Source organism: Malania oleifera, chromosome 11 (assembly GCF_029873635.1).
Source record: "Malania oleifera isolate guangnan ecotype guangnan chromosome 11, ASM2987363v1, whole genome shotgun sequence".
Classification (NCBI taxonomy): Eukaryota; Viridiplantae; Streptophyta; class Magnoliopsida; order Santalales; family Ximeniaceae; genus Malania; species Malania oleifera.
Window position 1 is genome coordinate 9,587,270 of NC_080427.1, and position 24,083 is coordinate 9,611,352.

The 24,083-nt window shown below is 35.8% G+C and overlaps 1 protein-coding gene across 1 annotated transcript in view; it reads left to right on the forward strand.

The window, feature by feature from the left end:
• LOC131168285 (DEAD-box ATP-dependent RNA helicase 38) overlaps positions 1 to 22,318 on the forward strand; it is a 32,309-nt gene extending 9,991 nt beyond the window's left edge. The window contains exons 4-8 of the mRNA XM_058127605.1: positions 18,198 to 18,263; positions 18,968 to 19,369; positions 19,497 to 19,608; positions 21,582 to 21,667; positions 21,890 to 22,318. Coding sequence (XP_057983588.1) covers positions 18,198 to 18,263; positions 18,968 to 19,369; positions 19,497 to 19,608; positions 21,582 to 21,667; positions 21,890 to 21,952 — 729 coding nt within the window. The 3' untranslated portion in view covers positions 21,953 to 22,318. The remainder of the gene's footprint in view (positions 1 to 18,197; positions 18,264 to 18,967; positions 19,370 to 19,496; positions 19,609 to 21,581; positions 21,668 to 21,889) is intronic.
• The last annotated feature ends 1,765 nt before the right edge of the window (positions 22,319 to 24,083 follow it).

Sequence of the window (24,083 nt, forward strand, 5' to 3'; positions counted from 1 at the left end):
AGAAGAAAGAATTGCCATAATAAAGCTAGTTAAACACTTTGACCCTCCAAGAAATGTTGTTTGTGGTGTGGCTCTTATACTTTGGATTTCATAAACAAAGAAGAAAGAAAAACATGAAGGGACAACACAGTAGGGGTTCGTCGACGAGTGCCTTGTGATCGTCGACTAGGAGACAGCAAGGACTCGTCGACAAGTTTTCTGTGCTCGTCGACGAGAAGATCTCGAGAGGCCCAAAAGTTTAGAGTTTCTGAGATATCGAGAGCAGAAAAATGGGATCGTCGATGAGTGTTCTTCTTGGTCTCATCGACGAATCCCCTCGTTCTCGTCGACGAGAAGTTCTGGGCTGCGAACAGTTTTTTGAATTTTGAATTTGAATGTTGGGGTGGTTGGGTAATTGGAGGGAAACCTCTGAAACACTGTTATGTATGTCATTCTGGGCATGTATTGAGTGTGTGTGATCATTTGAGAAGTGTATTGTGTACCTTTTGATTTCCTTAGTGAAATTCTTGTGCCATTGCTTTCGTGGATGTAGGCTTTGCCAAACCACGTAAATCTTGTTGTTTTTTTTGTTTATCACTTTCTAGTTGTGTTTCATTTACTTGTTGTATTTATTCTGCTGTGCATCTTAATTATTTGATCCATATCAAAACAAATTGGTATCAGAGCGATTGTTGTTATGGCATCGGGATCGTCTTCTGTAAGATTTGACATCGTCAAATTTAATGGAACTGGAAACTTCGGTTTATGGCAGAGGAGAGGGAAATACATTGTTGTACAACAAGGAATGGGAATGGCATTACTTGGTGTTCAACTAGATGGAATGGATGAGGCAACATGGGGAGATTTGCGAGCAAAGGCCGCTTCTACAATACACTTATGTTTGGCCGACGAAGTACTCTATCGGGTGATGGAGGAGAATTCTCCAGCGGCTATATGATGAAAGTTAGAGAGCCGGTATATGTCCAAATCTCTCAATAATAAACTTTTTTTTAAGTAACATTTGTATTGGCTTAAGATGATTGAAAGATCAAACTTAGATCAACATATTAATGCTTTCAATCAAATTATTAGTGATTTGATGAGAGTTGATGTTAAGTTTGATGAGGATGACAAATCTTTGATGTTGTTAAACTCTTTGCCCTCGACTCATACTTATGAAAATCTTGTGACCACTCTTATGTGAGGAAAATAAATTCTTGATCTAGAAGAGGTAGCAAGTGCTTTGCTAAATTTTCATCAAAGATTGAAATATGTGACGAAAGAGAAGGACTTGTGGTAAAGGGTAATAACGAGTGAGGCAAGGGAAAATCCAAACATGGATCGAGTCAGAAATCTCGAAATCAATCCAAGAAGAAGAAAGAAATCTGGTGTTATAAATGTGGTAAAAAAGGGTATGTGAAACCGGAGTGTCCGGATTGGAAAAGGGGAAATTCTAAAAAACATGAGGGTACTTCAAAATCTGTGAATGTTGTTCAAGAAGGAGGTTCAACGTGTAGTGATGGTGAAGTTCTATCAGTTTCAGTGGGGTCGGATATTCTAACGGACTCTTGGATACGTGACTCGGCATGTTCTTATCACATGACTCTGAACAAGGAGTGGTTCAGCACTTATAGGTTAGTGAATTCTGGATCAATTCTTATGGGTAATGATGCTACTTGCAAGATCATTGGCATAGGAAATGTAAAGATAAAAATATTTGATGGTGTTGTAAGAACGTTGTGTAATGTAAGACATATACCAAAGTTGAGGACGAGTTTGATATCACTCGGTACTTTGGATTGTAATGGTTTAAATTACTAGTCCAAAGGTGGAATTCTGACAGTATGGAAAGGTAATCTGACTGTAATGAAAGGGCAGAAACTGGATGAGAATATCTACACATTGCAAGGAACTACCGTTGTAGGTGGAGTTGTAACCATAGATGCTGAATCAAATGAGACTGTCTTGTGGCATATGCGCCTTGGGCATATGGGGGAACACGACATGAAAGAACTACACAAGAGAAAATTGTTGAAGGGCTTGAAATCATGCTAGTTGGAATTTTGCAGGATTTGTGTTCTTGGAAAACAAAACAGGGTAAGGTTTAGATCAACTATACACAAGACAAAGGATATTCTTGATTATGTGCATTCAGATGTTTGGGGCCCAGTTAGAGTTGCATCAAAGGGTGGACATGTGTATTATGTGAGTTTCATTAATGATTACTCACGAAAGGTATGAGTTTACTTCATGCGTCACAAATCAAATATGTTTGCCAAGGTTAAGATTTGGAAGGTTGAAGTGGAAAACCTGATAGGGAAGAAAATTAAATACTTAAGGTCGGATAGTGGGACTGAGTACGTTGATTCTCAGTTTATGGAGTTTTGTGCGGAGCAGGGGCGTTAAGAGACATTTTACAGTTCGCCGGACACCTTAGCAAAATGGTGTGGCAGAACGTATAAACCGAACTCGTTCTGAAAGAGCTTGGTGTCTCAGATTAAATGCAGGGCTACCGAAGAACTTCTGGGCCGAGGTAGTGAGTATGACTTGTTTTCTAATAAGTCAATCACCAAGGGCGTCACTAGAGGGTAGAGTGGCAGAAGAAGGTTTGGATGGGAAATGTAGTAGACTACTCTGGATTGAAGGTATTCGGATGTCCATCCTATGTTCACATATCTTGTGAGGAGAGGTCTAAGCTTGACCCAAAGTCTCGTTGGTGCATTTTTTTGGGATATCCAGAGGGTGTAAAGGGGTATAAGCTATGGGACCCAATGACAAACAAGGTGGTGATCAGTAGGGATGTAGTCTTTGATGAGAAGGCTATGGTGAAGCATACTCAAGAATGTGATGAACAAAAACAGGAGCCAGAAAGCTGGGGCAGTGATGAACATATTGTGTAGGTGGAGTTGGAAGCTCAGGGCAACAACAATGATCATGGTCCTATGGTTGTAGGGAGCTCTAGCTCAAGAAACCAGCAAGTCGACGATATTCCTATACGGAGATCTAGACGCACTATCAGACCTCCACCAAGGTATGGATTTGAAGAGTTAGTATCTTATGCTTTCCTTACTAGTTACAACGATCCAACTACATGTCAAGAGGCAATGCATGGCCAGGAGAAAGATAGATGGATGGACGTGATGATTCAGGAGATGGAATCACTACATAAGAATCAAACTTGAGATTTGGTGGAGCTTCCAGATGGGAAGAGACTGATAGGTTGCAAATGGGTATATAAGAAGAAGGAGACAATTTTAGAAAAAAAAAGGAGAGAAATTCAAGGCACGGTTGGTGGCAAAAGGATACTTACAGAAAAGGGGATAGATTATGATGAGATTTTTTTCCAGTGGTCCGACATACTTCTATCAGAATTGTGTTGGGGTTGGTAGCCCATTATTATCTTCATTTGGAACAAATGGTCGTGAAAACAGCGTTTTTTCATGGTGACTTGGAGGAACAAATCTACATGGTATAGCCAGAGGGATTCATTGAACCGGGAAAAGAAAATTTTGTTTGCAGGTTGAAGAAATCGCTTTATGGGCTGAAACAGTCTCCAAGGCAATGATATAAATGGTTTGATTCTTACATGATTAAGATTGGTTACAAGAGGTGTGAGTATAACTGTTGCATATATGTGAACAAGCTTGAAGATGGTTCTTTTATTTTCTTGTTATTGTACGTTGGTGATATGTTGATAGCTGCAAAAGATTTAATTGAGGTGAAGTAGTTAATGGACCTATTCTATAAGGAATTTGTCATGAAGGATCTTGACTCGGCCAAGAAAATACTTGGGATGGAGATTCGCCGTGACAGAATTGCAGAGAGATCATGACTATCTCAAGTTGGTTATGTACAGAAGGTGTTAAAGAGGTTTAGCATGGCTGATGCAAGACCGGTATGTACACCTTTAGCGAATCATTTTAAGTTGTCTACTGTAGGTTGCCCAAATACGGATGAGGAAATTTGGGACATGTCAAAGGTCCCCTATGCTAGTGCTGTGGGAAGTTTAATGTATGCCATGGTGTGTACGAGGCCAGATTTAGCTCATGCGGTGAGCGTGGTAAGAAAGTTTCTCTCTAATCCAGGAAGATAGCATTGGGAAGCCGTCAAATGGATATTCCGATACTTACGGGGTACGTCAGGATATGACATCATGTTCGGCAAGCAACAGGGTTGTCTTTTAGTTATGGGGTTTGTTGATGTTGATTATGCTGGAGATATGGATGACACAAGGTCTACAACGGGATATGTGTTTACTCTTGTAGGAGGACCGGTATGTTAGAGAATGATACAGTCTCTGGTAGCATTATCCACGACTGAGGCGGAATATAAGGCAGTTGCCGAAGCTGCAAAGGAAGCCTTATGGCTTACCGGTGTCTGAGAGTTAGGGTTACAGCAAGATGGAGTGGTGTTCCATTGTGATAGTCAAAGTGTCATTTACTTGACGAAGAATTAGATATACCATGCGAGAACCAAACACATTGATTTGAGATTTCCATAGAGTTTGGAAATTGATTGCTTCAGGTGAGCTTGTGTTGGAGAAAGTTCACACGTCTGAAAATGCAGCGGATATTCTGACGAAATCAATTACTTATGAGAAGTTCAAGCATTACTTTGACTTACTCCATGTCTCCAAGTGATAGAATCACAGAAGTGAGACATACCCATCCAAGTGTTTCAAGTTCAAGGTAGAGCAGTTAGACATGTTTTTCAAGATTCTCCTAAGGGGCGTATAATCGCCAAGGTGGAGATTGTTGTTGTTTGTCGTGTGACTCTTATACTTTGGATTTTATAAACAAAGAAGAAAGAAAAACATGAAGGGGTAGCACAGTTGGGGTTTGTCGACGAGTGCCCTGTGATCGTTGACGAGGAGACAGCAAGGACTCGTCGACGAGTGTCTTGTGCTCGTCGACGCACTCGTCGACGAGAAGATCCCGAGAGGCCCAAAAGTTCAGAGTTTTTGAGATACCGAGAGCAGAGAAATGAGATTGTCGACAAGTGGAATGATTCGTTGACGAGTGTTCATCTTGATCTCATTGAAGAATCCCTTGTTCTCGTCGACGAGAAATTCTGGGCTACGAGCAGTTTTTTGAATTTTGAATTTGAACCCCAAGTTGGGTAATTGGAGGGAAACCTCCGAAACATTGTTATATATGTCATTCTGGGCATGTATTGAGGGTGTGTGATCATTTGAGAAGTGTATTGTGTACTTTGTGATTTCCTTAATGAAATTCTTGTGCCATTGCTTTTGTGGATGTAGGCTTTGCCAAATCACGTAAATCTTATTGTTGTTCTTAATTATTCGATCCATATCACAACAAGAAATATTAGCGAAATGCTTACAAGAGAACATCGAGCACCAAGGGAGACTCCCTATTTTTCAATGGGAGGTCGCGAGACAGTGATTAAAGGAGAAATACCTTCCTTCTCCTATAGGAATCAGTTATTTGGGAAACTCTTAAATGATAAACAACACTAAACTTCTTTCAAACCTGCCACTCTCATAAAATTAACCGATGTAGACATAGTATCATCCTTAGCTTTAAGCATGCACTACCAATGTTTAAGAAACACATGGACATTCCATCAGCCAAGAGGTCTTGTATGCAGAAGTTATCACCACCTCTTCTGTAAAAGTGCCGTCCAATCTTCTCTCCTCTTCTTGAATAGAATAAAATCAAAGCCAAAACCATCCATATGAGGTCTCTACGTTGCTGTTTCTGTATAAAACTTCTTGTAAAAATTCACTATCTCCTCAATAATCCATTCCTATTCACCATAGATTATGCTATTTATGCTAACCTGTTCAATTAGTTGTCTTCCTTGTTCCTTCCTGTCTAGCTCCTTAGTTTCTCCTACAAGTTTTTCAATTTCTAAATCCGCTGTCAGAAATGTTTTTCTGATTCCATATTCTCGGGTTTCCATTAAACAATTTTAACTTATTTGCCAATCAGAAAGTGGGACAATGGACAACAGCCCCCTCCCAATCCAAAAGAAATGAGAGAACTGTTCCACCACTGCCTTACCTGCTCCATAAAAATTTCCTCCTTTGGCCATGTTCTCAAACATGAAAGGGAACTTCCTTTTAGCCACCACCCTGTGATTGAAATGGGACATGGTATGTCTTGGGCCTTGGCGGACAGGTTTGCAGGATGTCTGGTTCTTACCAATCTGCAGACGCTAAGAATCTATCATTCCTGGATATTTCCAAGACCTCTTAATTATTTGATCATGCAAGGTTTTCCCCTTGCAATAGAGGATCAATCATCTTCAAATTATAAATGAAAACATTATAATCTCTTTTATATATTATATATATATTTATTTATCCTAGTTGATTCGTCTTTCCACTTGTCATATCTCACTACATTGAAGTGCTTCCAATGCCTCAGGGTTAACCTTGTTTGGTTCTTATCTCTTTCAAGTCAGTTGACAAACTCTACCTGATAACATCATCATCTGTGGACCCTTAAACCCCTATAAACATCCATTCGGTTTTGTCATCTTCAAATTCCAATAAACAGGATGCAGAGTGACCCCCTACTTGACTGGTTGAGTTTATTGACTTGCACAAAACCTGCAGACCTGCAGTGCCCCTCATCTCTTCTGTCATCCATATAGATCTGATTGGCAGCATGGTGATCTCTTTCAGCTTTGTTTCCCAAAGGCAAACTACCCCTGTCTGCATCTTTTTAAAACATCCTTTAATCTCTTTTCTTTGTGTGGGTTGTTGAGACTTCCTATTTCCCAAAGCAATAATCTTGCACGTGGTTATTCTTAATTTTGTTTACTCTTTCTCTGCTGTCAACACTGGCTCCTCTTTGGCCTCCCTTACCTTCATAGTTAACCGATTGCTGCAGCCTTTTGATTTCCCTTTTCTGTTGTGTTGTGGGCTTTAGCTCTTGCTTCTTTCTTAAGTGTTCTTCCACCCTATTTTTTCAATTGACATCAATATATCCATAGTTTCCTTCTCGCAAGCCCTGACCTGATGTAGAGTCTCCCAATATCTATCGAACTCTTCATTTTATTTTTGACCCATTTACATGTCTCTTCATAATGCCCTCATCTTTTCCTCTTCATTCAAATTCCTAAAAAGGCCAACTATTGCTGCCCTGCAGATGTGAGGATCTTCATCTGAAGTCACCTTGAACATCACCTAAGTCCTCTCTCTCCCACGATATTGGTCAAGTTGGTACAAAAATGAATCCTTAGCTATGCCCCCATTGCTGATGGGGCTCAAGGTCAACACCTCCCAATGAACTCGATTCTCCTTTTATGCTGTTTATTACTTATTTAGAGAAATCTGCCCTCTAGTTTCTTTAGAGGTTTAGAATCTGGCAATTATCTGAAGTCTTCATAGTGATCCCTCGCTATTGATCCACTTCCCCATCCCTCGTTATCTGGATCACCCCCGCTGCTCTATGATCCTCTTTTCTCAAGCTATATTCTTCTTGCCAGAACCCTCCATTTGTTGGTACCATTGTCTGTTCTTTCGGCTTCACAACCGTTGATCTGGACCTCTTCAGCTTCTGCCTATGCGCCTAAACAACAACAAAAAAAACCAAGCCTTACGTCCCACTAGGTGGGGTCGGCTATATGAATCTTTTTTTCGCCAATTTATGCGATCATGGACCATTTAGAGGTTCAGAATCTAGCAATTATCTGAAGTCTTCATAGTGATCCCTCGCTACTGATTCACTTCCCCATCCCTTGTCATCTGGATCACCCCCTCTGCGGTTTGATCCTCTTTTCTCAAGCTATATTCTCCTTCCAGAAACCCTCCATTTGTTGGTGCCATTGTCTATTCTTTATGCTTCACAACCTTTGATCTGGACCTCTTCAGCTTTTGCCAGTGCACCTAAACAACAACAACAACAACAACAACAACAACAAAAAAACCAAGCCTTACGTCCCACTAGGTGGGGTCGGCTATATGAATTTTTTTCGCCAATTTATGCGATCATGGACCATTTCTTTTGACAGATTTTGGGCTATTAATTCCTTACTCAGTGTCTCATTCCAAGTTATTTTAGGTCTACCCCTACCTCTTCTACTGTCCCCCACAGTTACTAACTCTTCCTCACTGGCGCACTATATGGCCTACGTTGCAAGTGTCCATATCATCTGAGTTGTCCCTCTCTTATCTTATCTTCTATAGGAGCTACACCTAGCTTACCGCGAATATGTTCATTTCTTATTTATCTTTCAGTGTTATACCACTCATCCATTTAAGCATTCTCATCTCGACAACTTTTACTTTTTGGATGTTGTGTTTCTTCGTTGCTCAACATTCTGGTCCATATAGTATAACTGGTCTTATAGCTGTCCTATAAAACTTCCCTGTTAATTTTAAGGGTATTCTATGATTACAAAGCACACTTGAAGAACTTCTCTATTTTATCCAACTTACTTTAACTCTATTCATTACATCATCTTCAATTTCTCCTTTAGCTTGCATAATAGATCCAAGGTGTCGAAATCTCCAAGTGTTATTTATTTCTTCATCATCAAGTTTAATTTTGTCTCCAATATTCCTCCTATTATTACTGAAATTACATTTCATATATTCTGTCTTATTTTTACTTATCCTAAGGCCTCTAGATTCCAAAGTTTCTCTTCATAATTCTAATTTAACCTCTACTCTGCCCCTAATTTCATTTACAATATCATCTGCAAACAACATACACCATGAAACCTCATTTTGAATACTCCTAGTCAGTTGGTCCATCACTAAAGCAAAAAGACAAGTGTTCAAAGCAGATCCTTGATGTACACCTATGATGATTGAAAATTCTCTAGTTTCTCCTTCTATAGTCCTTACACTAGTCATTACTCCATCGTACATATCCTTAATGACATTAGTATACCTACTACATACACCCTTTTTTTCTAAAACCTACCATAAAACTTCCCGAGGTATTCTATCATCATATGCTTTCTCTAGGTCAATAAATATCATATGCAAGTTCCTCTTCTTTTCCCTAAACTTTTCCATTAATCTTTTTAAAATTCTAAACTTTTCCATTAATTTTTTTAAAAGATATATTGCTTCTGTGGTAGACCTTCCAAGCATAAAAGCAAATTGATTTTATGAGACCTTGGTTTCTAACTTTAATCTTTGTTAAACTATCATTTCTCATAGTTTTATCGTATGACTCATAAGTTTTATTCCACGATAGTTATTACAATTTGGAATATCTCTTTTATTTTTGTTTATAGGTATTAAAATGCTTTTCTTCCGTTCATCTAGCATTTTCTTAGTTTTTAGCTTTTTATTAAAAAAAAAAGGGCAGCCCGGTGCACAAAGTTCCCGCGTAATTCTGTTAACCATATAATTCCGTTATCGCTTATGCATTTCCAAACTACAATTGGGATGTTATCTGGTCCTATAGATTTCCTATTTTTCATATTTTTTAGTGCAAACTTAACTTCGTTAACACTATTTTTGGAAATAAATTTTATATTTTTAGTCTTTTCCTCATTTGTCAAATCTAAGTTTAAGCCTTCTATTTGGTTTTCATTAAACAATTTATTAAAGTAACTTCGCCATCTTTTTTTAATGTCTTTGTCCTTAACCAAGACAATATCATCCTCACCTTTTATACATTTCACATTTTCTAAGTCCTTACTCTTCCTTTCTCTAACTTTAGCAAGTTTAAATATATCTCTTTCCCGTTATTTTGTGTCTAATCTATCATACAAATTATTAAATGATCTGTTTTTAGCTTCACTTACTACCTTTTTTGCATCTTTTCTCGCCTTCTTATACTTTTCAAAGTTATCCATGTTTCTACATTTTTGCCACGTTTTATACCTAATTATTTTTTTGTCTTTATGGCTTTATGGACATCTTTATCCTACCACAAACTTTCTTTGTTATTCGAGAATCATCTCCTTGATTCACCTAAAATCTCTCTTGATATTTTTTAATAGAGCTAGTTAATCTACTCCAAAGAGTATTTGTATCTATTCCATCTTCTATAGTCCAATCCCCATCTTTGATCATTTTGTCTTTAAATTTTATTATATTTTCTCCCTTTAGGTTCCATTACCTAGTTCTCATACACTGGTTTATTTTATCCATTTTTTTCCATTTTTTAATTCATATATCTAACACTAAGACTCTATGTTGTGTGGTTAGACTTTCACATGAAATAACTTTACAATCCTTGCATGGTAAACGATCTACCCTTCTAGTTAAAAAAAAAAATCTATTTGACTTCTATTTTGTCTACTTTTAAAGGTTATTAAGTATTCTTCTCTCTTCTTAAAGTAAGTATTCATTATACTAAAATCATATGATATTACGAAGTCTAAGATCATCTCCCTACGCTCATTTTTGTCTCCATATCCATATCCTCTATGTATTTTCTCATAGCTTTTATTATCCCTTCCAGTGTGTCCATTTAGATCTCCTCCTATAAATATTTTCTCAGTCCCCGACATGGCTTGTATAATACTACTCATATCTTCCCATAATTATCTCTTGAGATTTTATGCTAAGCGTACTTGAGGAGCATAAACACTAATGATATTTATTATCTCTTGGCCTAATACCATCTTGATTTTTATAATTCTATCCCCTACTCTGTTTACATCAACAACGCTATCTTTTAAGTTTTTGTCTACAATAATTCTTACTCCACTCTTATGTTTTTCTTTTCCAGTATACCAAAGCATAAATCCTGAATTATCAATTTCTCTGGCTTTCTCCCCCACCCACTTAGTTTCTTGAAAACAAATTATATTAATTCTTCTTCTAATCATTGTGTCCACAATTTCCATGCTTTTACCCATAAGTGTCCTTATATTCCAAGTTGCTAATCTAATCCTAGTTTTCTGAACTAACTTCTTTACCTGCCCACGTCCAGAATGATTAAATAATTTTTGAACTTCTTTCTCAGTGCGCCTAAAATGTTTAAATAATTTTTGGTTCTTAGCATTGGGCGGAGGACCAACTCTTTCCTAAAATGCTGTCTTTTTGAGCCTGCCTTCCCGCCCATGTCCAAAATGATTAAATATTTTTTTAACTTCTTTCCCAGTGCACCTAAAATGTTTAAATATTTTTTGGTTCTCAGCATTGGGTGGAGGACCAACTCTTTGCTAAAATGTCATCTTTTTGAGCTTGCTAGCATTTGCCTCCTTCACATGAGATCTTATCTGTTTGTATTTGATATTTGAATTGAGCCACTTGCCAACCTTCCACATTTTCCTCTATTATAATGCCACTTCCTTAAAAGCTTAAGCTGTTAAGTTGTGGGCCAACAATGTATATCAAGCCTTAACACTCCCCTGCATGTGCAGCCCGACAGTATGTGGAGAGAGAAATAAACGGTGAACAACACCAATTATTGGGAATGAGATAATTCTTAACAAACAAACATTAAATGTGGGTAGCAAGACTAGAACCCAGGACCTCTTGGCAACCTGGCTTAGATACCTTGTTAGAATACCACTTTACCTAAGAGCTTAAGCAGTTAGGTTGTGAGCCAACAATGTACATCCTCCTCCCTTACTCCTATATCAAGTGTGTAAATCCCATGCTCTTTCCTTATCTCCTCCACCATGGCTCCCCATACGGATTTCATCTTCACATAGGTTCAAATAAACACATCCTCACTTCCATCCTCACAATTACTGGTTTGTCCTCTCATTGGCTTTGACTAATATTCTTGCCCTCTTTAAGTACTCATCATCTGCAAGTTCACTCATTATCTGGTATCTTCATCTATCTTCAGTCAACTCCGGCAAGCATCTCCAACTGCTCTGTGAGTTTCCTGATCCCATAAATGTTCCAGAATCCTATTGCTCCGACCCAAACTGCCTCGGGCCCCTGCTCCTCATAATTGCAACTTGCTTCTGCTGGGTGCTATCAGTCTAGAAAAAGCTCTTCCCATCTTTCTTTGTCTATTCCTTTCCCAAAGACCACCTCAGTAGCTTCATTTGATGGCATTTTGAAAAGGAAATGATTGTTGGTCAACTCTAGCACCCTCACTCCTGATGGCACCTCCAAGGATCCGTTTGCATACCCCTCCGCTTCCCCCCTCATCGAAACTCTATTTCCTCCAACAAATGTGTGCAACAACACACTTCCTATAATAAACTGAGCCCTATGAAGCACTTATTAGAATTGTTTCAAAGGATTTTCTGATTCTCAAAGATTCTTTTGGGCCATACTACTCTCGGTGCTACTTCTATGAAGGGATTACGCTTATCTAAGAGGAGAATATCATTCCCTTCTATCACTATCCTTAAAACACCTTCTCTAGAGTTCTCCAGCTGTTCTTTGGTGTTGCATATTTTCTTTGTATATGTTTACAACAATATGAAGATTCTTTACCCCAACATTGAATTTCTGCTTTGCAATTATTTGTGCGCAATGAAGATTCATGGAAGGGTTTCTCAATCAATGATATCTGGTGGTGATAGCCTTGGCCTCTCTTGATAATCTGAAACTTACTCCTTTTCATCCCATCAGCATCAACGAGATGTACATTCTTCTTCCAGCCTAGTAGATGACTCTTACTCACATCTGTCTAGTCTCCTTTCATGCTTCTTGCCTGCTTACTGCAATTAAAGGTATAAGAGTAGGGTTCTTGTTAGGAGATGGTTATCCTGAGCATGGTTTTATAGAATGGGAAGCATAGTAGTAATGAATGTAGCAAAAAGCGGGAGAGGATGATATGCAGCGGAAAGTGGTGCGATAAGTGAATTTTCTTGAGTGATTGTCTATATTGTTTTAATGCTGTAGCTTTTAAAAAGATATTTGAAGTATTTTGGATTCCTTAGTTTAGCCTACTATGACACTGTTTAGAAAGGTAGTAAGTTATATATTGGTTTTAAAATGCTCTTGGCAGGGGAAATTTTATATATATATATATATATATATATATATATATATATATATTTCTGTTATTATCTCCTTTGTTTTAATAAAGTTGTTTTATCAACTAAAAAAATAAAAATAAACAGATTGTTGATTAAGCATTTAAGGTAAGTTGATGAGTAGATCACCATTCACATAAAATGATGAGATGAGCAGGATGAGATAAAAAAGAACTAATGAAACAAAAATAGATTAGGCTTGTAATGTGATGTGTACTGTTAATCTATTATGTACATACGGTGAATCATACAAATTCTATTATTGTATCCATTATGGCCTTAAAAGTTTATAAATGTGCATCAAACTTGTCATTAATTTGCATAAGTACATGATATAATCCAATCCTGTAGTTAGGGTATTTTGATTATAAAAACTTATTATGGAATTTATCAGCCCCCAAAAGAAAATAGGAAAAATGATGACCAAACCCCAAATAAATTACTAATAACTGGAAAAACTGGAAAAGGTAAAAGAAGTTGAAGTTGAATAAAATAGATCACAAATACCAGATTACTAATATTTAAAAAAAACAGAATAAATTTGTTTATGGTAGTGAAATAAAAAAAAAAATTGATGTATCTAATAAGCATCAAGATAAGTAAATAATATATGTTGTTGTCATCCTTGTTATATTTTGATATTGTCCTCCCCTCCTTTTTATATTGCCAAATGGGATCATTGTTTATCATTTTGATTTCAGGAGGGTACTGGTTGGTCCAACTGCTCAGTTAATATTTATATATTTATACATTTAAATATTTTTTTAGATTATGAAGATATTCATTTATATTTTATATTCTTTATAGAAAAAAAATTAATATATGATATCTTATGATTTATTATAATTTTTTTAACCTTTAATCTATATTTAATGTAAAATAAGCGATTGATTCAGTATTTAACATTATGCTGATTCCCTTCATATCAACATGATATTCGTATGATGTTATATATAGTATATAAATATTTAAAATATAAAATAAATATAATTTATAAAATATATCTTTATTGAGAAATTTTAATTTGAAATTTTTTTGGGGTACTTTAATCAGTATTTTTATTGTTTTATCTATATTATTACAAAGTTTTAGTTTTGTTTGAAGATATTATGAAGATTAAATTGTTATTATTTTTGGTTCTTAATGAATACTGTTAGATAATCATGTCAACAAAATGCTCTTGAGCTGTTATATTTTGCACTAACAAGCCGGAATAGTTGTCTGTATGAGCAGCCCACATACAACAAAACAATAACAACAAGCCTTAAGTCCCACTAGGTGGGGTCAGTTGCATGAATCCTTTTTTCGCCAATGCACCCAATCAAGAGCATTTTCCTCTATTAGATTAAGGGCTATTAAATCCTTCCTCACTATCTCATTCCAAGTTATTTTAGGCGTACCCCTACCACTTTTCATGCCAGGGACAACAATTCACTCACTCCTTATAGTTTATCTGTTAGGCCTGCGTTTCAAATGCCCAAACCATCTAAGCTGCCCCTCTCTTATCTTGTTTTCAATTGGTGCTATGCCTAAATAATTGCGTATATGCTTGTTTCTTACGTTATCTTTTCTGTAAAACCACTCATCTACTTTAACATTCGCATTGAAGCAACTTTTACTTTTTGTACATGTTTCTTAGTTGTCCAACATTCTGAACCATAAAGCATAACCGACCTTATAGCCATCTTATAGAACTTTCCTTTTAATTTTAAGAGTATTCTATGATCACACAACACACCTAATGCACTCCCTCATTTTATCCAGCCTGTTTTAATTCTATGTACTGCATCTTCTTCAATTTTGTTTAATAGATCCAAGATATTTAAATTAGTGCTATTCATATCTTGATTATCAAGTTTAATCTTCTCTCCATTGCTACTTCTTACATTATCGAAATTACATTTTGTATATTCTGTCGTTTTCCTACTTATCCTAAACCTTTTAGACTTTAATGTGACTCTTCAAAGTTCTAGCTCCGCTTCTACTATCATCAATCAACACAATATCATCTACAAACTACACCAAGAGATTTCATTTTGGATATTCCTAGTAAGTTTATCAATTACTGAAGTAAAAAGATAAGGACTCAAAGTAGAACCTTGATGTACTCATATTGTGGTAGGAAAATCTCTAGATTTCCCTTCTATAATCTTTATGCTAGTTGCTGCTCTATCATACATATCCTTAATGAGCTCAGTATATCTACTGCAAACCCCTTTCTCCTCTAAGACCCACCAAAGAATTTCCTTAGGTAATCATTATATGCTTTCTCTAGGTCAATAAAAACCATATGCAAGTCCCTCTTCTTTTTCCAAAACTTTTTCATTAAGCTTCTTAAAAGATAAATAGCTTTTGCTGTTGATCTCCTAGGCAAAAGACCAAATTGATTTTTTAAAATCTTCGTTTCTAGTGTTATTCTATCTTCAATTATCCTTTCCCATAATTTCATCGTATGACTCAATCTTACTTCCACGATAGTTATTACAATTTTGAATATCGTCTTTGTTTTTACTAACATACTTTTCCTCCATTCTTCTTGCATTTTCTTGGTTTTAATAATAGTATGAATAAATTAGTCAACCAAATAATAATAATATTGAATAGATTAGTTAACCACTTATTTCCTTTATCCTCAAAACATTTCCAAACTTCAATTGGTATTTTATTTGGTCCAATAGATTTCCCACTTTTCATTTTTTTAATGCCATCTTAACTCCAAGGACTCTAATTTTGTGAATAATTTTAGTCTTCTCCTCATTTGACACTTCCAAGAACAATCTTTCGTTTTGGTTTTCATTAAACAACTTATCAAATTATCTTTGCCACCCCTCGTTTATGTCTTCTTCTCTAATTAAGACATTATTATTCTCGTTCTTTATAAATTTTACATCACCTAAATCTTTACATTTTCTTTCGCTTGCCCTAGCAAGTTTTTAAATGTCTTTTTCTCCTTTTTTTGTATCTAGTTTATTATATGACGTATTATAAGCTCTATGTTTAGTTTCATTAATAGTCTTTTTTTAATTTCTTCTCGCTTCTTTCTTTATATTTACATGAGCAGCCCACATGCAGATAGAAAAATACGATGGATAATGTCATTGCAGGAAATGAGATAAATTTTAGCAATCACATGATCAATGCAGTCAATGAGAATAGACTCAAGACCATTTCCTGAAAATCATGGCTCTCACACCATGTTCAATCATTTTACATGAAAGCCTAAGTTGTTAAGTTGTGGCTGATACTGTATGTCAAGCACTAACAAAAACTTTTACTGCAAGATAATAATTTAAAAGTTTACTGCATTTATTCATTATATCATATCATACTATATAATATGGTATAGTATATATTTTATTATTACGTGATAGACTAGCTTGTATAATATTATATTATAATTATATTATATGTAGAATTTTTTGGTTATGTTTGGATAAACATATTTAAAATATATATTTTTCCATAAACACGTAAATAGCGTGCACAGATTTTTTTTTTCTACATTTAAATTACATGGTGGTAGAAAAGTAAGGTGGTTCAAGTTTCCCCAGGCAAGGAGGGTTAAAACCTTTTGGAAGACAAATTGTTGGTTGCTTGAACAAGGTACCATGTTTTCATGCAAATCTGAACTCCACCCTAGTTACTGGATTTGGTTGGAGTCGTTTGACTTGGTTTGATGGGCCAGTCTGGGTTCCTTGTTTTAGAACAGTGATTCAGATAGATGTTCGAAAAGGAAATGAGAAAAAAATGAGAAGAAAAAGCATGAAAATAAAAAAAAGAACTTTTTTGGTGTTATATCAGTCTTGTAGCAGCTGTAGAGGCCTTATAGCAGCTATACAGCAGCAACATCCGCAGTTTGTAGCTGTTGGGATGCAGCTGAATTTGATTCTCTATTACAGCTGTGTAGGGATATTGTGACCCCAAAATTCTGTTAATGCCATTGTGCAATGCATTTACATTATGGTTGGGGTGTTTAAAACACTGATCCAGGGTGGGAGTTTATTTGTAGATGGTTTCTTTTTTCTTTTCTTCTTTTTTCGTTTTCAGGCAGGAGTCTATTCATTCTGACATTGACTGTTCCTCTACTAATTTGTCAACTCTCTGTTGGATGACATGCTACTGTTTTTTCTTTGCTTTTCCTTATGGAAGTGAATTTGTCCAAGGCTAAAATGTGTGTGTGTGTGAGAGAGAGAGAGGTCTTAAATAACTAAGTTAACAGGCAAGTTATTCATTACTAATTAAAATAAAAACCATAGGAAACCTGTCGTGAATACATCTTCAACTCAATTATGAGTAACCTGCCTGATTAACTCAATTACAAATAACCTGCCTGATTAACAGGCAAGTTATTACAGACCAAACCATTACTAATTAAAATAAAAACCATGCGATAACTTTACATGAATATTACGTAATCAATTGATCAGTTAAATCTAAGTGAGCAAACCCTTGGCCTTCTTTTTTGGGAATCAACCCCCCAAAATTTCAAATCAATTTTCAGCTTTCTGTCTTAAATCAGTTTTTTCACATTTTTCTGTTTTTACAAGAGCTGAAGGATTGGGCCTGATATGCTATGCGTGATCTGGAAGTATGGTCAAGTTTAGAATTCCTAGGCCATGGAATTTGGCCATTGCTTCTAATGCTTCAAAGTGAAGAAGACATTAGGATTTCCTCTTTTCTTTTGGTTTCTATGTGACATTTGGAAAATGGAATTTTTAGATCGCCAAAGTCGGGGAAGAAAGTTCCTGCAGGCATGGGTTCAGAAAGTCAGGAATCTCGGGATTGCTGGTGTGTAAGATACGCTTAGATTCAAACAGAAAAAGAGTGGTGGAGAGTTCCATTTTTTAGTGAAATTTTGAGTCACTTTAGGATTATTCTGCAATCAAGTTCCAGTTGTAGTTCTTAGTTGGTATACCACTCCATCCAACCCTTTTCATTTCTTCCTTGCCGGTGAGATACAATCATTAATCCATTTTTGTTTTACCTTTTTTCTGTTGGGGATGCTCTTTGGGTTTACGTTCATTATCATCCACTTTATAGAATCCTGGAACAATCTAGGCAAGGGACCAGTAACAGAATATGTGTGCGCACATGGCAACTGGTTGAATTTTCTTGGTCAATTTTTTTTTGGGGTGAAAATTTGAGATAACACAATAGTCCTGCTACTAGCAATTTTTTTTCCGAATTTGTTATGTATTATGTCGATGAAATGCAACAATTTAGTTTAAAATTTAAGTAATTATCTATGCAATATCTTGTTACAGTTGGATTGTTGTCTTAAACACATTCTATTATATAATTGTATGCAGGTTTCTAACATTATATTAGTGCAGGATGGCTTTAAGGATGATTCCTTGAGGATAATGAGGGATATTGAACGAAGTAGCAGTCACTGCCAGGTTTGTTGTGCTTCTTGTCATACTTATATTTGATACAATGTGGTGGTGGATCCAAAAAATTATTCATTGCAGCAGCAGAAAGTAATGTACGATCTTTTTTTCAATGTTCTAATTTTTGGTTAAAAATGTCCCCTGTTGTCTTTGTTTAATTGTGTGGCAAGTGATGCGAAGCAACTGAATACTATCTTGTGTGTGTGTTGTGACATCTTCCTTGACATTTGATAGTCTTGTCAAATGAAATGAAAAATGATGAGGGACATGCTGTTAATGAGAATAATATTTCACAGGCTGTTTGAGAGCAGAATGATGGTCACCTAGGAATTTTCATTGCCATGGACATGCATTTCACTGGCTTCCTAAAACCATGGGTTTCGACATTCTTTAGTTGCCATTAGTTTGAGAAAAGTTTTAGTTCCAATGGATTTTAGGTTTGTATATATATGTGTGACTCATGTTCTTTAAAGTAACATTTGCAATAACTTTAAAGATCATTTTAGAAAATATGAACTGTTAGGTCATGAATGTTTGCATATGTACAAAATATATTGTAGTTATGTTTTATAGTTGCACACCAAATTACCAATGCAGGTTCATACATCTTAAATGATTACTTGGATCTTAATTTTGGTGACCAAGAACTTGGTTTAATGTCCAAAGTTGGACAATGCGGCTCACTTCTTCCTCTCTGTTGTAATTGCTGTCAGGTGCTTCTATTTTCTGCTACATTCAATGAAATCGTCAAGAATTTTGTTTCTAAGATAGTCAAGGATTACAATCAAATGTTTGTTAAGAAAGAAGAGCTATCTTTGGAAGCAGTGAAGCAGTACAAGGTGAATTGTCCTGATGAACTTTCCAAGATTTTAGTGATCAAGGACAGGATTTTTGAACTAGGAGAGAAGTTGGGGCAGACAATTATATTTGTTCGCACAAGAAATAGTGCAAGCATGTTGCACAAAGCACTAACAGAATATGGTTATCAAGTCACTACTATTCAAGGTGCTCTTAGGCAAGACGACAGGGACAAGATAGTCAAGGAATTCAAGGATGGATTAACGAAAGTTCTTATATCAACTGATCTTCTTGCCCGAGGTTTTGATCAATCACAGGTATTGAGCTCTTAATTTCTCCTCTGCACCTCCCGAAAGCCGGCCCAAACACCCCTTAAGAAATCATTTGTCAAAATGTGTACATACTGACATGTTTTTTTTTCCCCCTTCTCCTTTCTTTCTGAAGGTTAATTTGGTTATCAATTATGATCTTCCAGTGAAGCATGATTTTCAATCAGAGCCTGACTATGAGGTTTACCTGCATAGGATTGGTAGGGCAGGACGTTTTGGCCGGAAGGGTAACTTTCTGATTTCATGATTCTATTGCTACTAACTTATGTTATATAATTTAATGGTTTTTTTCTTCAAATGAAATACAGTTTTTCGTAGTACATAAATTTTTTTAAGTTACATATTTTGTTATTTACCTTCAATGCGTTGTGATTGATGAGTCACTTGAAGAAGGCTTATATATATACTCGTTTATTTATTTATATGAGATGAAATAATATTAAAGCCTGAGAAACAATATTGTTTTTGATTAATTTTATGGTTTTTAGTAATGTGATTTTTTTTAAGGGGCAAATTTCTTGTCCCCTTTGCCTGTATCTTCTTTTTCTCATTCTAATGCATGTTCTTTCTTTAAAAGGAAAAAAAACATTCTGGTGTTAGATAACCTGTACATTCTCACAGAGTAAGGTGTTACGCAATGAAAAATTAAATGTTATCTAAAATTTTTAAAAATACATTTTTAGTATATTACTATCAGAGGCCGTGCCTTGGTGCGATGGCAAGTGCCTCCGCCTCGATACGGGTGGTCTCGGGTTCTAGACTTGGGAGTGGCCTCTCCAAAAATGGGGGTAAGGCTTGCCGACATCCACTTCTCCCAGACCCCACTCAAAGTGGGAGCCCTTGTGCACTGGGTATGGCCTTTTTTTTTTTTTTTACTATCAGTTATCAAGTAACATTACTCGTTAATATCCATAAATATTTGTTTTGCATAAATATATATATGTAAATTTTATTTGCTTAATTGTCCTTGGTTTTGAATGCAATTGACTATGGAATACTCAAAGCAAAGAACTGTGGAAGGATGCCCTCTGTTAATTGACTTCTTTAATAGTTCAATACCTAAGAGTATCTTTTGTGAGATCCAATTGTGGCTTATGGATAGTTTGAGAGAAGGGTGCATGGAAATTTTAGTATTAGTATGAAATAAATTTTTGAATTTTTTTCATTACAATGATTGTTTAGTAGAGTTGGTCTTTCTAAAGCCGTTACTGGAGTGCTTGTGCTATGTCTATGCTGTCATAGTGCTGCTACTACCCTATTTTATTTTATTATTTTTACTGGTGTGAACTCCTGTGAGAGATAAGGTGGATTGTGATTTTATTTTTCTCTCCATCGAGGAAGCTAAATTGTGGATTAAAGTCCATACAAATACAGATAATCATGTAGAAGAGAAAACCAATGTTTAGAGGCTCAAACAAACAGCTGTCTAGGCTATTTATGGATACCCTTGAATACTTTCGTACACAAGGCACAGAAAGAAACAAGGCAAACAATGTATTGTTTGCAAAAATCTCTGCATTGACTTGAGAAAAATTAAGAATTTCCCTAGTTGCTTCCTTTAAGAGACAAAATAATAGCCAAATGAATGTGCTATCATATTATTTGGAATTTGGACTGTATCCTTTTGCAGTGATAAGAATTGGCTACAGCATGCAATGTACTAGTAAGAGGCTAGGGATATCTAATCTGCTCAACTGGGAGAGTGGATCTATGTGATAAGCATTTGATTTATGAGCCTGCGTGGTTTTCACAAATTTCATGGAAGAGTGATCCTGCCCCCCTTTGAAAAAGAGGAGAAAGAAGAAGGAAAGGGGAGAGGGACTGGTGCAAGTTTTCTTGGCTTTGAAATACTATTGTCTTTCAAAGTGCTTTTGAGGTCTCATTAACTTGGCTGCTGCCATTGATTTCTGTTTGTATCTTTTCTATGCTGTCTTTGTGTATGCCCTTCATTGATTCTATTCATAACTTCTCTGGCGTCTGTGTACTCTATACAATTTAAGAGACTTTAGGAAAAAAACTTTTACGATATTTGGTCAGTCTTGTTCTATCCACTGTCCATATCTCTAGGGGTATGTTTAGGGAGTTGACAAGATTATCAAGCGAGTGACTGCTAAATTTTCTAGATAATGGTGGTTATATTAACTTATATTGTGATGTTTACTATTGTTTTCTAATGCTTTTCCACAACTTTATTCTACAGGGGCTGTGTTCAATTTACTATGTGATGATAGGGACCATATGCTTATGTCAAAGATTGAGAAGCATTTTGGGAGCCATATAGCAGAGGTAGTCTTAATGCTACATCCGTTATGGGCATATTTATTTATTTATTATTTTTCGTTTGTGCTGCTTTTGATAGCCTAAGATTCGGAAAGAAAGTAGCAGAATAGGCTGTTAGTTTTTAAGTTTCCAGGTTTCATTCTCAGTTGGGACTTGGAAATCATATGGAACATGAAATAACTTGAATCTAATTGTTCTCTTGATGTGTGGCCGTCGGCATGGATGTAGGTCCCTTCCTTCAGAAGTGATGAGGATTTTGAGGCCGCCTTGAAAGAAGCTGGTCTGCTTTAGATCTTCGTGACAATTTCAAGGAATAGGACAAACACAAAGCAGTTTCTTCCTAGAGAACTACCCCTCCGGATTTCATTTTTGTTTTTACACTGTATAATCTGTTTGATAGCATATTTTCTGGCTTGTCGTAACAATTCTTTACCTCCTGTCCAATTTTCATGCTTTTCCTCCTGGAAGTCTTGAGGTCGTCGTATCAATTAATAATTATTGTAGTAAAGCATAGTGGTTTAGTGTTGATACTCATCGAAGCGGGATGTGTACTTGTAAATTTTTATCTTCAGACATTTTCTTGATGCGGGAGAGTTGAATTTGTTAGATCTAAACTAAATTTGTTTTATTCTAATGAATTGCGGAGCGCAGGTTTTTTATTTTTCTCCTTGTTTCTATTTGGCTTTTAGAAAATAAATTAGCTTTTTAGTATTCTAAAGACATGGGTAGGAACATATTTTGGAATTTGGATTGTTGAAAGCCCTATGATCTTATTTTTGACATTTAAAAAAGTAGAGCAAAATAACATTTTGTATTTTGCATGGGCTATGTTCATTGATAGGCGAATCAGCAGATATTGATCCATTGCTTTAATGGATCTACAAAGCAGATGCACATTATTCGTCTATAAAGCAGATATAAACATTTCAATTTATATCTCGGCCCAGGGCTTGGAGCCTTGGACGATTAAGATTTGCCAGCTGAACTCAATCTAGATGGTTCTGCTGGATAAAATATATTGTTCCAACTGTCCGTTACATTTGACTTGCAAAAGAAATTGGGATAAGAAGGTTTAATTGAAAAGAATTAACAAAAATAAGTGATAATTTGATTTTATTTTGTTTGATTTTATTCCATTTTTGTGTTAATATGTAATTATAATTTAGGGAAGAAACTAATCTTCATTGAGGTTTGATAAAAAGGCAACAATCTCCTTGAGATTTAAAGACTTTTAAAGACTTAATTTGAGATTTCAAGAATTTCAAGAAACTTGTCCGAAGTTTATCAAAAAATATATACCTTTCATTGTATTTTGTAAAACATATATATATATATATATTTTTATGTTAGGTAATGTCTTTTTGACAAATCTCATAGGAGCCCTTTGATATTTTTGAAATCTGGAGGAAGGTTTGTGACATTTTTGAATCTGATCTTTATATTTTTGACAAACTTCTGAGTGTCTTTCGCCCTGTAATTAATTATAATTTCTGTTTTTTCTTTTTTTTAAATGTTTATAGATTTTTGAGATGGCTCTTTAAATTTTGTATTATAATTTCATTTCCATAATTTGGTAAGGTTGTATTTGGATTAGAAATTTTGTTTTGTTAGTGCTAAAACAGTCTCTGCTGTCGCCTCCTGCAAGATGCCCATTGCTTAACCTTCCAGTCAACTATTGTAGAACAGTTGGAAATACCGGAGTTTGGAAAATTTTGTGATGTTTGTGAGTGAGTTGATGCCTTCGGGTTATTATTATTATTATTATTAGATATGCCAAGTTTTCTGGGCTTATGCGTCAGACTAATTTCACGCGCCGTGTCCACAGCAACATAGGAGGCCTTCACGGAATAATAATAATAATAATAAAAAAAAATTATTATTATTATTATTATTATTATTATTATTATTATAGGGAGTTGTGATTGCTCATATCCACCCAATCACCTTCTTTCTCTTTCCCTCCGCTCCCTACTCCACTAAATCTCCTTTTCTAGACTTTTTTTTTTTTTTTTGGATTATGCACCAGGTTTCCACGTGTCCGTTTTACGGTCCATGTGACTAATCCCACGCCCTTTGAAGCCGACCCCACAACTCCAAATGGAGGTAAATGTCAGGAATCCAGAGGCGGAAACGAACTTAGGAGGGTTTGAACACCTGACCTCGTGAGAGGCACTCTCGCAACTCGCACTACCACTTGAACCACACCCTGGGGGTTCCTTTTCTAGACTCTCTTGGGAGGTTACTGAGAGGTTCTAATTGTCAACATCATCCCGCGGTGGGGTTGTCCAAGAAAGATTAAAAATTACTAAAAATTTTTAAGAATGATAACTTATTAAAACACAATTTGAAAAAATTTTAAAAATATGTTTCTAAAATAAAATCTATCCAGAGAGAGAGAGAGTGTGAGACAATACAAGAGAAG